The sequence below is a fragment of the Eutrigla gurnardus genome (assembly GCF_963514095.1).
Source record: "Eutrigla gurnardus genome assembly, chromosome: 19".
Taxonomy (NCBI): Eukaryota; Metazoa; Chordata; class Actinopteri; order Perciformes; family Triglidae; genus Eutrigla; species Eutrigla gurnardus.
In genome coordinates, this window is record NC_139930.1 from 23,087,774 (window position 1) to 23,104,124 (window position 16,351).

The 16,351-nt window shown below is 40.7% G+C and overlaps 1 protein-coding gene and 1 long non-coding RNA gene across 3 annotated transcripts; one reads left to right on the forward strand and one right to left on the reverse strand.

The window, feature by feature from the left end:
- Window positions 1–757: 757 nt before the first annotated feature.
- On the reverse strand, window positions 758–11,878 carry lin54 (lin-54 DREAM MuvB core complex component). 2 transcript variants are annotated; one of them, XM_084035559.1, is made up of 14 exons: window positions 11,767–11,878; window positions 9,121–9,894; window positions 7,435–7,546; window positions 7,152–7,282; window positions 6,510–6,665; window positions 5,812–6,013; window positions 5,646–5,719; window positions 5,365–5,559; window positions 4,980–5,071; window positions 4,652–4,723; window positions 4,379–4,481; window positions 4,156–4,293; window positions 3,858–4,060; window positions 758–3,277 (listed from the first exon to the last, which is right to left on the reverse strand). In XM_084035559.1, exons 2-14 carry the CDS (start codon window positions 9,874–9,876, stop codon window positions 3,076–3,078), a joined length of 2,436 nt encoding a protein of 811 aa, XP_083891685.1. In that variant the 5' UTR covers window positions 9,877–9,894; window positions 11,767–11,878; the 3' UTR covers window positions 758–3,075. The 2 variants fall into 2 exon arrangements, with proteins under 2 accessions (XP_083891685.1, XP_083891686.1); XM_084035560.1 differs by lacking the exon at window positions 11,767–11,878 and adding an exon at window positions 10,376–11,739.
- Window positions 11,879–13,850: 1,972 nt separating this feature from the next.
- On the forward strand, window positions 13,851–15,987 carry LOC311029885. Its single transcript, XR_014598924.1, has 3 exons — window positions 13,851–14,003; window positions 14,393–14,488; window positions 14,895–15,987. It is a non-coding gene; the product is annotated as an uncharacterized lncRNA (long non-coding RNA).
- Window positions 15,988–16,351: the final 364 nt, after the last annotated feature.

Sequence of the window (16,351 nt, forward strand, 5' to 3'; positions counted from 1 at the left end):
ACATCAAAAGGCTCTTTCCTGTGTCCTAAGTTCAACAATATATTTACATGTAGTATACATATTTGTCAAAAGACATATTTGTCTTTTGACAGTCAAACAACTGCATGATCAATGAGATTGAATTGAATTGTAATTCATTTTTTAATTTTGACGTCTTCACTTGTTGACAGCGTCATCAGCCCGGCTAGCTCAGTCGGTAGAGCATGAGACTCTTAATCTCAGGGTCGTGGGTTCGAGCCCCACGTTGGGCGCACATGTTTTAGGGGTTTGGCTCCACAGTTTACGGCCATTTAATTAGTTTAATCTTCGCAAAAAGAGTAAAGTTTGAGATTTCCGAAACTGCTCCCTGACTGCCCTCCAGTAGCTTCTCATGACTGCCTTCATACTAGGATTAGTTAAACTTCGATGTGCTTCACAATATTTGTCAATATGTATTTACAAATCACATCGAAGTCACTTTTGCCTTTTGAAATTTCTATTTGTATTACTATTCTATTTTAGTTTAATATACCTAGTGTTGTCACAATAGTAGAATTTCTAACTTGAATACACTGAAAAATATTGACGTTAGACACCACGCAGGGAAACAACAGATAAATAGCATTTATCCATTTTTATCTACTATATATTCATTTCTGTCCTTTGTGCTGCATCTTCCCATCTTAATATAATGCACTATTTTAAGGGTTATGTGTTTACCTCTTTTAATCTGTAGAATGAAGATGAAACCACAATGCATTACATTAAAAGACACATGTTCAGCTTTTAAAAAAAAGTTTAATTACCATTTCAAAGTCAGGGTGGGAGGGCACAGGAAACTTTTTTTTTCAGCTACAGTGATGAACGAAACACTCGTCTGGTTATTAAAAGTCTATTAAATGTCTTGCTGCAGGGTTGGTTTCTATCATATCAGGGGCACTCAATATAAATTAATTTGTGCGAAAGAAATCAACTATGTGGATGAACGTTACACAACTACAAAAGAAAAAGGTGTTTTAACGGGGTGATTGTGCCTGTTTTTTATTATTCCAACTGTAAAATTGACTCAAAATGTGCATCTTTGACACTGGTTCCCTACAAGATGCATGTGAGCAAAAGTGAGCTTTGGGACATTACATTTCAGTGACACCCAACCAGTGATATTAATATACAAATATCAAGAGTCTGAATGAATGGACATTTTTCACAGCAGGTATTCTGACGTGTCATAGAAGGAAAAGCACAGATGAAACTAGCAACATTAATGTAGTCGCTGTTCACTTCGAGCCCCACTGAAAACTTGGGGTTTAAATCTTTTAGTTCCAGAACATGTTGTCAGTTATTTTCACATCAGAGATTTCTGTTCATGTTTTGTCTGAGCTTCTCTCCTTCGCCCTGGTTTTAAGTAAAATAGTGAAAAGGAGCCTCTATCATTTAAAACAATTCTAAAATCATGAATTGAAATGGATTGTTTTATTCAAGTCCAAACCCTCAAATTATTCAGTTTACAATCAGGATTTTTTTTTTTTTTAGAACTCTTGCATGAAAAAGGACAAAACGATTTACTAAAATCGTTAAAGTCGATTGAACCAAAGTATATAAACTAAAATCATGAATGTAAGAGAAATGCTGAAGAATTGAAGCCAATTTTTTTCCAGGGTATTTGAGAGGTAAATAATTAAATACTCACTATTTAATAAGCAACAAAGTGCATGTTTGTTTTAGTCAGATTGCCCCAATATCTAAAGAGTTTAACAGACAAAAAAAATAAATAAATCACTTTAAATGTGTGGAAAGAGACAAGAAAATAAGAAATTTCTCATGTGAAATAACCAAAACAGTTTGCAAAAATGGGAAAAAGGTATTCATTTAGCATCCTGTTACTCTTAGTAACAAAGCAAATTCAGAAAAAAAGATTATCGAAAAATAATATTTTGTCCAACAATATGAGAAATCCTGTCTCAGCTCCAAACAGCCTACCAATCAATGTAAGGTAGGCGTTAATGCCAGATCGTTGTTGCACCTTATAAGTGACGCCAGTGAGTGAGCAAACAATACCAAGACACTGGAACGTGCAACAGTAAATGTTATTACAGCCATTCTTTTCCTGCTATGAAACGCCAAACTGGATGTTAGCTCTTCATTTGTGACATCAGACCAGCCTCGGACGGATCAGGCAACTGTGCTGTCTTATATTAACCTGCTAACCTCCAAATAAGATCATTTAGTCTAAGTCTTATAATTGTTGTGTTTTTTTAAATTCAGAGTGTATTTAATGTAGAGTAAGCATGGGAATGAGAACAGCACCAGAAGAAAAGCGTACCTCCACCAATCTAGCCACAGTTTAACTGTTGCGAGCAGTTCTGTGTGTGTGTGTTAATGAAGTGTGTGTGCATTCGTCTTACAATTGGCTTTAGGGATAAAACCTAAGATTGCCTCTACTCATTTTCATTGAAACAATTTAGCCTAGCCTTAGTTAATAATTAATACTTTGCAGCACTATAAGCCAAATGATATTAGCACTCACAACGAATACAAATGTGTCAAAATAAATATCAAAAGATAAATGTTCCGTTTGTCTACTATAAGCACAAATGATTACATACAAATTACAGGCGTCTCTTTATGGAAAAGCCCAAAATGGAAAAGAACAAAAGACGATAGAATAAAATGGAAGGGGGAGTGGGAGGAGCTTGGAGAACACAGTTTTGAATGGGCCCTGTAGGGAAAATAAAGTGAAGGAACGTTTGAATCCCTGTTCAGCACAACCCTGCTCAGTCGGTTCCGTCCATCACATCCAGGTGAACAAGTCGGAGAACACATTTGAAGGTCCATCAGAGGCGGTGTGCTCTGTCCATTCATCCTTCACTTGTAAAACATCTGTTCCCCGTTTGTTATTCCAGCTGGCCTTAGCTTGCCCAAGGCTAGGGAATCCACTTTCAGGCCATTGTTCTGCCTTTTGGCGAGGGAGACGACCAGTTTCCCTGCAGGACAGAGACCCCCGGGGGGCCGAGACAGAGTGCGGAGCAATCCGTGCCTCTCGGCCCCACAGCTGGGTTCAGGTTAGAGGGTGGAGAGAGCCAGAGTGTGCTCGGCCTAGCAGTTGATGGAGGCACAGTCTGCTTTGGCTTTCCCCGCGGAGTTGATTATCCTCATGAGGCAGTGTCCGAACTCCTCCAGGATCATCCTCTCTGCTTCCACCTGAGGCTGGTGAGTCTGTTCGGCCTTTTTGGCCTGTTCCAGCAGACACTCGCACGTCGCCTCCAGGACCTCCTTCGTTACAAATGTATACGGCAGCCTGCGGGGAAAGCAAAACAGGGCCTCAGTTAGACGATACATCCTTCATATCATCATCAGGACTCCACAGTGAGTTGCCATTGGCAACCATTTTGAGAAATTTGCAGTAACTTCTCAACCTTTGGTTGTTAGTGGCAACATTTTTAAAATATAAAAATAGACACAGCACACGGCAAAACGTGCACCCCCGTCTCTTCATCTGTACATGAGAGGAGATTCAGCAGTTAAAACAGAATCAGGACAGACTGGAGATCGTCTCTGAAATGGCAAGCTGAGGTTGCCGTCATTTGAGGGACCAACAACCCAAGCAAGGAAATACCTGCTGGATTCATGTTTGAGCGATCTCTGAAGAACATGACGACATAATGAATTCATGCAGATTTGTACTTTTCCCACTGAAGACAATAGCTAGATGTTAGTGAGATTTCTGTTCAGTGGGATAGAGGCTTTGTAGTCATCTTACACACACAGACTTTACTCGGAAGTCAAATTACTTAAAATTATAATCCTAATAAGTATGCAACCGATTATTCCTCAAGAGCTCCTGTGACTTATTGTTGTAGAGGAGAGCGTTACAGTACCTCCCGCCTCCACTCGAGAGTACAGGCGTCGTCCGCATGAGCAGGTCTGAGATCTGTGACGAGAGCTTCGTCTTAGCTGCAGTCTGCTGCTGTACTCTCACTTCTGCTGCATCGGCCAAGTGCATCAGTGTCTTCCTCTCTGGACTCTCCTCAAAGTTCTTGCAGCCGATGCACTTACAAATGGACGAGCACATGATCTTCGCCTTCGAGGTCAAACAAAAGGACATGTTTTAATGTAAACAGTAAAACGTGGCTACTATAATTATTAAACTGCTCCGGCAAACAAAGCAGAACCCACCTCGTAACACTCGCAGTAATTCTTCAGGCAGCCCGATCGTTTGCAGTTGCAGCCTTTGCTGTGTCGACGATCAGACTCTCCCTCTTTGCCTTTGCCAATTTTAGGTTTGAAGGCCTCCGGGTTCCGGTCCAGACACGTCTGTGAAAACACATTTTCACCTTGATTTATCCGCGCGACAGGAAAGCAAGTGGAATAAGCCCATCTTACAAACTGCCAACATTACCTTTATAGCTTTGAGACGTTCCGTTTCATGTTCCAGGTTATTGAAGCAGTTATTGCAGTTACAATTGCTGCAGAACTCTCCATTTGCAAAGCAGTCACAGTATCTAGGGGGAGGAAAAACACAAGACTGAGTCAGCAGCCTATGTCTTACTGCTCCCGAACATAAACCGGAGGGGACTGCATACATAGATTACATGGATCCGGTAAGGTTACATCTACACACATTTGTCAAATACAACACATGTCAACAGATCTAAATGGCAGTCGTACTTACAGTTTGAGACACTGTGACTTGGTGCAGTTGCATGGTTTCCTCTGTCTTGAGGTCGTTTCTGCTGTCGACAAGCTGTGAGCCAATAAATGATATTAGATCAAATAAATTCAATCAAATATTAAACATGTTTATAATTTGATTTGATGATTCTACATTTTTAACCTGGTTACGTAATTTTAAACTAAATATATCCTGCCAGTTTTTCAAGGAGGCAAGCGTTTTTCCATTAAACCACAATTTTTAATTATTTGAGTTCAAACTACCATTTTCTTTTATTTAAAGAAAAAATTCTAAAATGATTTTAAACTGCCTTCATGTCCCTCCTTACCCATTGAGTGGCAATCTGGCCTGAGTCTGGATACCAGTGGACGCAGGGAAACCAGAGCTGCTGGCAAGGGTCACAAATGGCGTCTGCTGGAGCTACAGGAGAGGATAATAGAAAATATTTAAAAACATGAACATCAAAATGGCATCTTGGGTGATCCATTCACATGTGGATGCATTTGGATTTCTTTCTGGAACACACAAAGGAATAAACCCAGTCTGCATGCGTTGTTTTCTTCTAAGAGCAAGCACAGGAAGTGCATTCCTGCATCTCGCCGGTTAAACACAACGCCTTGGGTTTTACAGTGCAAATGATGAAAGTGGTATTTTGCATGTAGAGTGAGGAAGTAAGATCTAATCACAAGTGGTCAATAAAAAACACCACTAACCTGTGTGACATATTGCGCTGGCACGACTGCATAGCCCACGTTCCCGCCTCCTGGAGCTGGTGCCAGAACGGTTCCTGGAGGGAGGTTTGTGAAGTTGGGCTGGATCTGGGGTAGCGGGGTTGCAGGCATGATGAGGCGTTGCTGAGTCTGAGTGGTGGTTACTACCGCTGCCGACGTTAAGGGCTTCGGTGCCATCTACGGGGAACACAATCCACGAAAGCTCAAGGAAACATTCAATAAAACAGAAAACGAATCAACATAAAGCATAAAACACCAGTTACCTGTTTGACGGTCTGTGCTGGGATGATCGGGACAGACATCCTGACTGCTCCTGTGCCGACCACCATGGGTTTAGCTGTGGGACATTAAGAAGTATAAGTAACCACAGAAGAGCTTCCACAAGTGCCAGCAGGTTTGTTACCAGAACAACAACCATCCAAAGGTCACCTGTCTGTATAGAGCTGGTGCTGGGACCACTGGGCTGTCCCGTGCTGGTCGCTGTGGTTGCTGTGACGAGGCGGACGTAGTGGAACCTGCTACCCGGAACCTGAATCTGCTGCACATTCGGCTGGGTGGCCAGTGGAATGATGGTCTTGAACTGGGGGCCGCCAACTCCTCCCACGGCCACAGACTGCACTTGTTTAATATTCTGATGTTCAGATACAAAAAGGAGACAGAGCTGTTAGTCCCAACGACAGAAGGACAACTGAACTTTGCATCTATTTAGATAAGAGTCAAGTTCAACATGTCAAAGTACTAAAATAAAGCCCCTCCAACTGATCCAGGCTTAGTGAGCTCTGCCTCCTCCAACCATGAGTGCAAAATATGATAGGATGACTAGTCTTTAAGGACAAAAGTCCTTTACAACAAATTGTTCCAAACTGTCATTGCCATTTGTAAGGACAGAAGGAAATAAAAACCAGGTTTGGGCCCGATAAACAATTGATAAAATGCACCAATCCATTCATATTGACACACTGCATGCAGCTGTCTTTTCTTCATTAGAAGTGACAGTGGCTTCAAACAAGGCAGCAGCAGGAGAAGTTGTCAAAAATCAAATAATACCCCACACACTTCACTGTTATCGGTTTCAAGTCCGGGGAAGGCGTGCTCTGGTCAAAAACAGTGACCAGCTTTGGTCTTACCTGTGTGGCGGTTTGGCCGGGGACCACCTTGACTGGAGATCCAGACGTGGACTGTTGGACTGTGAGGATCTGCTGGCCAAGTGCTACATTGACAGGCAGAGTAACTGACTTCTGAGAGGTGCCGGAGGTCGGGGAACCCACAGATACTACAGTCACCTGGCAGAGACAAACAAGGAGAGCACAGTCTAACCACTGACCTGATATAGAGACCTTAGTTTTGCACATATCAACGAACAATGCTTAAATTTAGGGGATGCTTCAAGGCGGGGGTTACTACCAATGTAGTTCTCAAACAATCAAGAATTGACACGGCATGTGCCGACGGAAACGTAAAGAAAAGACTGCAGAAATGTAGCAGAGCTTTGTCGCAGTGGATATTTTGAGTTGGCGAACACAGGAGCACACAATAACATTAATGATCCTCTGTATTCCATGTAGGGGTGTCAGCAGCAGGGCTCCTGGGTTGTAAATACTGGCTGACTGACCTACAGGCATCCTTAAATTGAACATCGTTAAGGTTATTAGGAACACCTGTGCTTCACCTGCAGCTTTTCAATATTATATTAAACTGAGAATAGGCAGGAAAACACTTCACAAATTAATCCTGTATTTGGCAAATGAGGATTGGTGTGTAGAATTTACCTTGCTGGGGGTCTTAAGGGGTGAAATTGCAATCTTTTTGCCAGAGATATTTTGTATACTAGTGGTGTGGGGCTCAGACAGAGTAATGGTCCTCTGGGGCATCACTGGGGAATTCTGTGTCAGGACCCGTCCTATGAAAATACAGCACAAGAATTGAAGAGACCAGGCATAATTACATCTGAAACTGAATTTGAAAAAAAAAGAGAGGTTTAAAAGGAGTTTTGATGGAGTCTTGAATTCACTGACAAAAGCTAGCAGTGTACAATCATGCATACACATTTACCTGCAATAACAGGAGACACTGTTGTCTGAGGACTCAGACCTTTGCTGTTAACAGTTTTTGTGATGATAAACTTGATTGGTGCAGCGGACGACACTGGTGTTTTCTTAGCAATCTGTGGAGATAATCAGTAAGATTTATGTGCATTTTGTTGACACATTCACAAATAAACATCAGTGGTAATTATTAATATAAACATACATCCTATCTGCAAGTGATATCTAGTTGAATTTTAAATCCTCAGCTGACATGAGGTTGTCATTACCCCTCACTCCTTACGGTTAACTGGAGACGTTCATGACATCACAAGACTGGCTAATACCTGATCCAGGTATTATACTGGATGATATGAGTACCATTGAATCAGATATGTGCATCACTAGTTTCTCTGCCAGACAAGTACTTTAAATTTAGAGATAAGGGCTGTCAAAATTGACCAAAAATTGGGTTTGATTATTCCTATTAAAATTACACAAAGATTTAAACTATTGCATCTATTTTTGAGCATTATACTCAAGTCAAAGCAATGCAGTAAGAGACGTAACTATTCGTATAGGTATCAACATAACATTTAAGTTATGTACATACCCTACACATTAAAAAAATAAAAATAATAATCCTCTACTGTGTAGCTTAATTTAAAGATATGCTGCGGTCTCTGCCGAATAAAATCAGGAGAGTTTCCAAAAAGGTGTACTTGTATTTCTCGGACAGAAAATAACTCTCTGCGTCCAAGTTCTCTGCCATTATAGTTGTTTGTTGAATTAATCCTTAAATTGACCTACTGCTATGTTGCATTTTTCAATCAGTGAAAGTGATGTTGTGCCACTGCATTGCGTTGTATTATTATAAATATTAATAATAATATTAATATACCGGTAATATGAATTATCAGTTTAAAAATAATAATAAATACAAATGAATTAGCAATACGTTTGATAATTGATTCATCTGTTTTGGGTATTTTTTTTTAAGAAATTTGTTTTTAATGTTGTGATTGTAGCTTCTTAAATGTGAATATTTTCTGTGTGGGTCAAACTACAGCCAATTTTGTCTTTTGTTCACAGAAGCTCATCATCTTCTTAAAAAAAAAACTCTACAGGACTCTCCAAAACACCACAGTGGAAAATGTAAACAAAAATGTAGTCATTGTTTATAACTGAATGACTGGGCTCTTAGTACAGACATTGGAGAGAAAAAAGGCAGGTTCACTGGAAACATAGTTGTGTGTGTGTGTGTGTGTGTGTGTGTGTGTGTGTGTGTGTGTGTGTGTGTGTGTGTCTAGTTTTCTCACTGAGATTACACAGCGCGATACAGATTCATATTTTGCCCGCAGCTCTTCTCCAAACACCAACGTTCAGTACTGCCGAGTCCCTAAAGTAATGCGTGTTACGATCAGCTGTTCTCAACAGATGGTGTTTAATGTTAAGTTCAAACATCCAAGCCAAGTAATATTTACATTGTGGACAGGCCATTAAAACAAGAAATCCAATCTAACAAAGCCAGTCATCTTTTATTACAATGTTTTAAAGCTAAAAAAGATTTAGTTAATAGTGTGTGTAGTCTTATTGGCCAAAGCTAAAAATTGCAATAGCAATTTCTGTAATTTTCACTCATATGTTCCATATCATCAAATGCCTATAATTATTCAACAAACATTGCACTATAACACAAAACAATCAATGTTACCTGTACGGTCTTCAGCTGCTGGGCCTGTAATGTGGTCAACTGGTTGCCAGCACTCCCCAACACTGGCTTCAGCTCCGTCCTCCCACCAATAGTCACCACTTTAAACTGTGGAGATTGCGATTTGGAGTCTCCTGAAATATGTGAAATGCCAGGCTTGTTGCCTGTGTGGGGTAACTGCAACACTATTGGTTGTCCCGACTTTCCTATTGCTGTGACCAAAAGTTTTTGTCCTTCCTGCTTGATGATCTGGGGTGGGTTAGCTGCAGACTTTGCTGCTTCTGTGGCTTGAGATGAGGCCACTTTGTTAAGAATGATCTGGTGGCTTGCAGCAGAGATGGTAAACGGTGCTGTGAGCTTCTGTAACCCACTTGTAGAGAAAGTAGTCCCAGTCAAACTGTCTGTAGTTTTGGTAGTGGCTATGGAAGTAGCCATGGCTGGTTTAAAGGTTAGAAGGGATGGTGATGTACTGGAAATTGAGATAGGAAGCTGGATTGCGGAGCTGAGGCTGAGTGTGGTGTCTGAGGCGGTGGAGGTGGGGAGAGCCTTGGTGTGTTCTGTCAAAGTGGTATTTGAACAGATGCTCAAAGTTTCTGCAGCCATGGGCGTATCCGTTTCCATCGGGACCGGTGCGTCATCGCTGGGCTCTGGCTGGACCGTGGTGCTGTCCGGTTGGGAGTGAGGGATGTCCTCTATGGCCTCAGTATCCATGATCTCATCAGGAAGGAGGCTGTTGAGTTCTGGTGACACCACATCCATGCTTGCGAAGTCTCAGCTCTGTGTTAATTGAGAAAGAGCAATGTAATAATTATTCAATGTTGTTGTCTGTAAACGATATTTTTACAAATAAATTGGAAGCTTTTTACAAATATTCTCATTGTGTTTAACATTTAAATGCAATTGCTTTTACTAGATTTAGGAGGGGTACACAGTTACTGCACTAAATGCATTGCAGTCCCTGGAGAACACCATAACACAGAAAATATGTTAATTACTTCACACATAAGTGATGCATTTAATTGCATTAAACAAGATTTGCAATTGGACATTTTTTTTCAAGTGTATTTTTCTCAATTTCCTCTACATAATAATTCATGTGCATACTTGGACCACAGTGCAGTCTGCTTGCAAAATGCTTTGCAATAAAAAACAACAACAACAAACAAGGCAGTTAACGTTAGCAATTTAGCCGTACTCGCGGTAAAACAAATAATTAAAAAAAATACCCGGATTGATAACTTTACGTAGGTAACGTCACCTGTATCTTTATTTTCAGTAATCACGTGAGATTGATCCAACGAGTCACGTTCGAGCTCCACTCAATTCTGGACACAGACTGACAGCTGATGCAGGGTTAGCTAGGCCGCAGCGATCATCTCAGGCGTATCTTTGTCCTGCTGCACTCTACTCAACATTAATCCACCGAACGCCACATATGAACCCACCACACACACCACTCACACGGCTAACTGCTCCGGTTCTTTCCACGTCCCTCGGATAAAAGCGACAGCGAGAAACAGTGCTCAGCTGCACTCGTTAACGGATAAAAACCCACCAACTAGAAGTGGTCCCGGTGGGGCCAAAGAGTGAGAAGAAAATAAAGCGACAAGCTGTTTGCTGGCTGCGTTACTATTTCAGGCCGGGGTTGGATTTCGAAAGATCCGCCATTTTTACCTCGTCATCAACTCTCGCTAGCTCTCCGGCTAACACTGAAGCACCGAATGCGGGTTTTTAAATTGTTTACACTAAGCTAACACACTCAAACGCAACAAACAGCACAGTTAACATACGTGGGAGGTCAATGATAACACTTGGTGGTGGACTGCGTGCTACTAGCAAGTAACAAACTATTTTAGCAGACTCTGACAACGTAAACAATGCTAGCTTTCAATAATTCCTCCTGTCACTTGAGACGTCCACCGGGATGAGAACATTTTTGGGTCCGACGATGCACTGCACCTTCAGATTTACGTAACGGTGTGTACCAGCCGGTTCTCCTGGAGCTATGAGTCGAAGTTAGCGAGGCCTAACCAGTTACAAATTACACATTTTGTCCTATTTTGACCCAGGCGAGGTGCTTTCAAGATCCGCTTCTAAACCACACAACACGTCGGACACATTATGAGGTCAACTGCTAACGTAATATGCAAACAACAGAAGGAAACAGGCAACTTGTGCTCTCATAACGTTTTGACAGCACACACAGAAAACGCGATTAAACACCCCATAAAACAACTCTCACTACGCGTCTCACTGTTCGGCAAGGTTAACGTTATTAGTTAGCTTTTTACTTTTCATTTGCGAACCATTTCATGATATATGGTGCAAACATATTGCCGTTAGTAACGGTTACTTGCATACCAAACTTTCCGTTAGCACACAGAATACTGTAATGGATCAGTTCCAGAGAATAACCCAACTCCCCCCGTGCTCTTCATTCCTGTCTAACCATCAATATCATCTTCATTATCAGCCTCATCAAGCCAGCCAGCCCAGCGGGCAGGACAACTGTACTAGCAAACTTGCTGAGCTTGCTAACCAAAGCTAGCTAGCACAACATTATATCTGAACACACTGGTAAAAGTGTGCGGCTTTCTGCTGGACGCAGTGTAGCGGACCCTAGAGTGGTCCACGCGTAGTCGCGCTTACCTGAGTTCTTTTACGCTGGGCAACGTTTCCAGATAAAACGAGGAAAGGAAAAGACGATTGTTCAAAATACCGCGCCGAGCGCCATTCCTCCCTGACATTTCACAAGTCGGCCACGCCCTCCGCGTGCTACGTCACGGCTACGAAACCCTTAAAGGCGCAGCACAACACCGTCAACTATTTGATTTATTTCAACAGTTTATTTCTGAATGTTTACTCAATACAGCTTTATATTTGTTATGAGATTTTTAAAAAATTGTGAGATAAAAAATAATGAAAAAGTCGAAATGTTGAGAAGTTTTACTTTGGACTCAATAAGGACTATTTGGACTATTTTCACCATCTTGCATACTTCTGCACTGTAAAAACTCCAACTTAATATTGTTGTCCTAAAAAAGTATTTTAAGTTTTTCAGACTTAAAAAAATAAATTATTCCTATTTGACTTAAAAATGTAAGTAATTCCAGCAAACCATGCATTTTTTATGTTTCAACAGCATTTTGTAAGTTATCACGACTTATTTCCTTCAGTTGGGATGCACAACCTGTGCACAACAAGTAAAAAAGTTCTGCCAACTCGTATGTCCTTGTCGTAAAATGCGGGAAAGCCAACTTTCCGAGTTGAGGTTTGTTACCTGAACTCCCACGAGTCGTCTTTCGTCAGGGCTGGAGACAACACAGGCAAGTTTTAACCTTCTTTCCAATTAGACTTGAAGTGTGAGTTTTTTTCATGAATGTGAATATAATACATGATAAATAAGTGGATATGGTATGCATTTTCACTGACGATAGTATGACCCTAAACAGAATAAATAATGCTCGCCGTCGCCGTTAGCTTTAGCTTATCGCAAGCTAGCACGATGCATGCGGTGCTTGTCTCGGTATGTTCAAGCAGCAAACAGCGCAGTCGAGCGAGAACGGCACTGCAGTCCTTTCAGACCGGCAAGTTCAAATAGGCCACTCGGTATTCTACTAGACATATCTCGTTATTGCAAGATATACATATCTTCTAGCCATGTGTAACTAACTGTTAAATTAAGGAAGCTGTAGGATGGTTTTCCATGCCGTAGAATTTCAATGAAGTCTGGTGGCTAAGCTCCAAGTCACCAGACTCCATTGGAAAAAAAAAAACTGATTTTACGGCGTGTGAGACCTGTACAGCTGCCTTAATTCAACGGTTAGTTTGTGTGTTCTATTGTGTGGTTGTTGTATTTCAGTGATTGGATATTAATGAATACTAGCGTTTTCGCTGGGGCATGTTGTGCTTTTCAGCCATTCAGCCAGGCGGGCGTGCATGCGGGCACACCATAGTATATAAGAGGGGCAGACGTCGGGGGTGGGGGGGGGGGGGGGGAGTTACAGTCAGAGTTAGGGATGGGCATGATTAATCTACGATCGACTAATTGAATTTCGTATATTATCCTATTATATATATATTATATAAGAATTTCGTCGATTACGTACATTTTTCATCGATTAAACTAATGCAGTGTGCAATTAAACATTTTACCACACGGGATATGGTAATACACTTGGATTAGTCGTTGGATTATGGAAAGTTGTTCCCCCAACTTGCCAAGTTAGCACGGAGGTATTTGTGCATCACGGCAACGTCGGTCCCCTCAGAGCGGGTGTTTTCGGCGGCTGGACTGACGGTCACGACTCACCAGGCTGCGGTCGCGTCTGACCTGATATTCACTACCTCGAGTGTGATATTGCTTTTATACAACAGTTCTACAAGCACCGTTAATTAGTTAACATTTCTTTGTTTATTTAATTATTTATTTATTTGGCACCGCCAACATAAATGGATCCGCGACTGGGACTGAACTGTTGCAAAGCAACACACACACACTAGCTAGCAGAACATAAACAGCGGAGCAAGGAGATTGTGGAGCTACAGCCTATGGTCTCAGAAGTGCAAGGGAGATGGCCTGCTTTGTTTTGCGAGGCAGAGGTAAGCAGCTGATGAAATGTTATCCTAATGGAGTTTGTACAAAATATGAACATTTGGTGGTTTAATTCCTCTAAAAATAATCAAAATGCTGAAATTGAAATTACTGTCCTTCCTTTATTAAACAGATCAAGGAAGAATTCTATCGGATCACCAACAAGAAGCTACTAGATGACTTTAGAGGAGCCATTAGTGAGCACACTCCAGGACTTCTCAGACTCTATCGGGCCAGGGGGGCAGCTTCTCTCCCCGAGATGGATGACATTCTTGAAAGACTGGATGAACAGGTATATTTATTAAGCGCAGTAAGCGCAGTAATAAGTTGCATGTTGTGGAAACTTACCCATCGGGTAATTACTTAATTAATTAATTATTAGAGAAGAAAGTGGCACGTGTAGCAGTCAAAAAGCTATACACATATTTATCACAAGTTATGATTAACCCTTAGACTTGCATGTGTCTACAATTTATTGGACGTGAAAGAAAACAGCTGTAAGCCAATACTTAATCCATGTGTGCTTCATTCAGTTATACAGTAAATTGTGTGATTAAATTTGAAATTGGACGAAATATATCAGATAAACTCACCATTGATGTTTTCCTGTTTGCTCTCTACTTTAGTACATGTTACTTTGATTTTGTAGTAATGTTTTTTATCCATCTCTTTGTGTTTAAGACAAATTACATAACAGCACACAGACAGACCGCAGCTTTGAAGGGCCTCCCTTTATTTCTCCGTGAGAGTCACGAGAAGCTGTTCAGGAATTGTCTGGTGAGTGGTCATTAGTAGCAACCGTCACTTGGATTATACTGTTGCTATATTTTAAAATAGATTGCTTGGATCATAATGTTTATTCTGTTATTGACTTTAACCTCTCTGCCCTTTATTTTCATCCAGTTGATCCATTCCAATGTTCTCCTTGCCCTCTTTATGTCAATGCATTAAGTGTCGTAAAAAGATGTACTTCGTTGGCTATTACTTTATTCAGTCTGGAATTTACTTACATATGAGATGGAAATGTTCTGTTTTTTAACATAAGTGTCTCAAAGTAAAATAAATGTAATCTTTTTTGTATAGTTATTTGAGAGTAAGAGCTTATTCTGAGCCATAGGAATTTAAAGACAAACCTTTTGTTTCATTTATTAATCATACATTTGTTTTTGTCTGTCATCACAAGGATACTGACCCAGAGGAGGAGAAGACAAGGGGTCTCATTGTGGGGATACTTTCGGTGATGGAGGATCAAAGTTCCGCTCCTGCAAGACTTCAAAACGTAGCTGTGGTTTTAGAAGAACAAATCGTCTTGCAAGACCTCCCTGACCTGCCAACGGCCCTTGCGTTGCTCTTTGGGCTGATATACGCCCTGAACATCCAGTTTCCCAAGGAACTGCGATACACATTTGAAACGTTTCAAAAGCTCTTCTTGGAGCTGGGGACAGATCTCTCTGCAAGAGTCAGATCCCTCAAAAACAAACTTCTTCTGTAACCCTGTGTCAGAACCTAATGTTGAGCTGCAAATACTGTTGAAAACAAACTAATGTTGGGCATGTTTTAAATTGTTAATGTTCATGCTGCCCTTTTGTATATTTACTTATTTTACTCAGTCCCCCATATATATCTTCTCTTCCTGTCACACATACACTCGCACGCACGCCAGTCACTCACTCACTATCTATGACACATAAGGTACTGAGTTGGAAGGATTTTATCTGGTATTTTGTTAATTTCTCTTCAGTTTAATTTGATTCTTGAAGAGCAGTTTCTACATTTAAATTGGTATGCCTTCCTTCTACCCAACTCTTATTGTAAGTGCCTAAAGAATCTTGCACGTTAGCAGTTATATAATGCTGTATTATGCATTCCTGTTTGGATTTCGAAATGTTTGAGTCGTTGACACTCGATACAAAGGATTTTAATACAGCGCGTGCTGATATTTCAATGTTTTAAGAAAGCAACTGTTTCACCTGATCGGGTGAGCTATTGGTCTTCTGTGCTTTTGCACAGCATTTGAGACATGCAAGACATGTTCAATAAAAAAAGATTTGAATTCAGATATTATAGCCCCTGTAATTTGTTTCATGCATGATGTATTGAGTTACTGCAGGTTGAAGTTGGGTTATGAGTATGGCTTTAAAGTTTTCATATTTCAAAGTTATTGCAAGTTTGAGAGGTCGAGATGACTAAGGATTTAAAGTATTCACAACTTAAAATGTCAAGTTACCGCAACGTAAACATAAGTCGAGATGACTTGGGTTTCAAAGTTTTCTTAACTTAGAATTGCGAGTTACCGTAACTTAGACTTAAGTCAGGATGACTAAGGATTTAAAGTAGTTTCAACTCAAAATGACGAGTTACTGCAACTTAGACTTAAGTCAAGATGACTAAGGTTTTACAGTTTTCCTAACTCAAGATTGTGAGTTACTGCAACTTCAGGTTGAGTTAATAGAACTTGAAATTCAAAGTTTTACTAACTCAAAAACAGAACTTAAAAAGTTAAGTTGTCATTCCCAACTTAAAATTCTATTGCAGTTTGTTGCCTTAAAATTGTAAGTTGTCCCAACTTTCGATTTTTTAGGGTGTGATCATCATGTGGCTACAGGGCATTCTGTACTCTCTGCCTCCTGTCCAACTGAG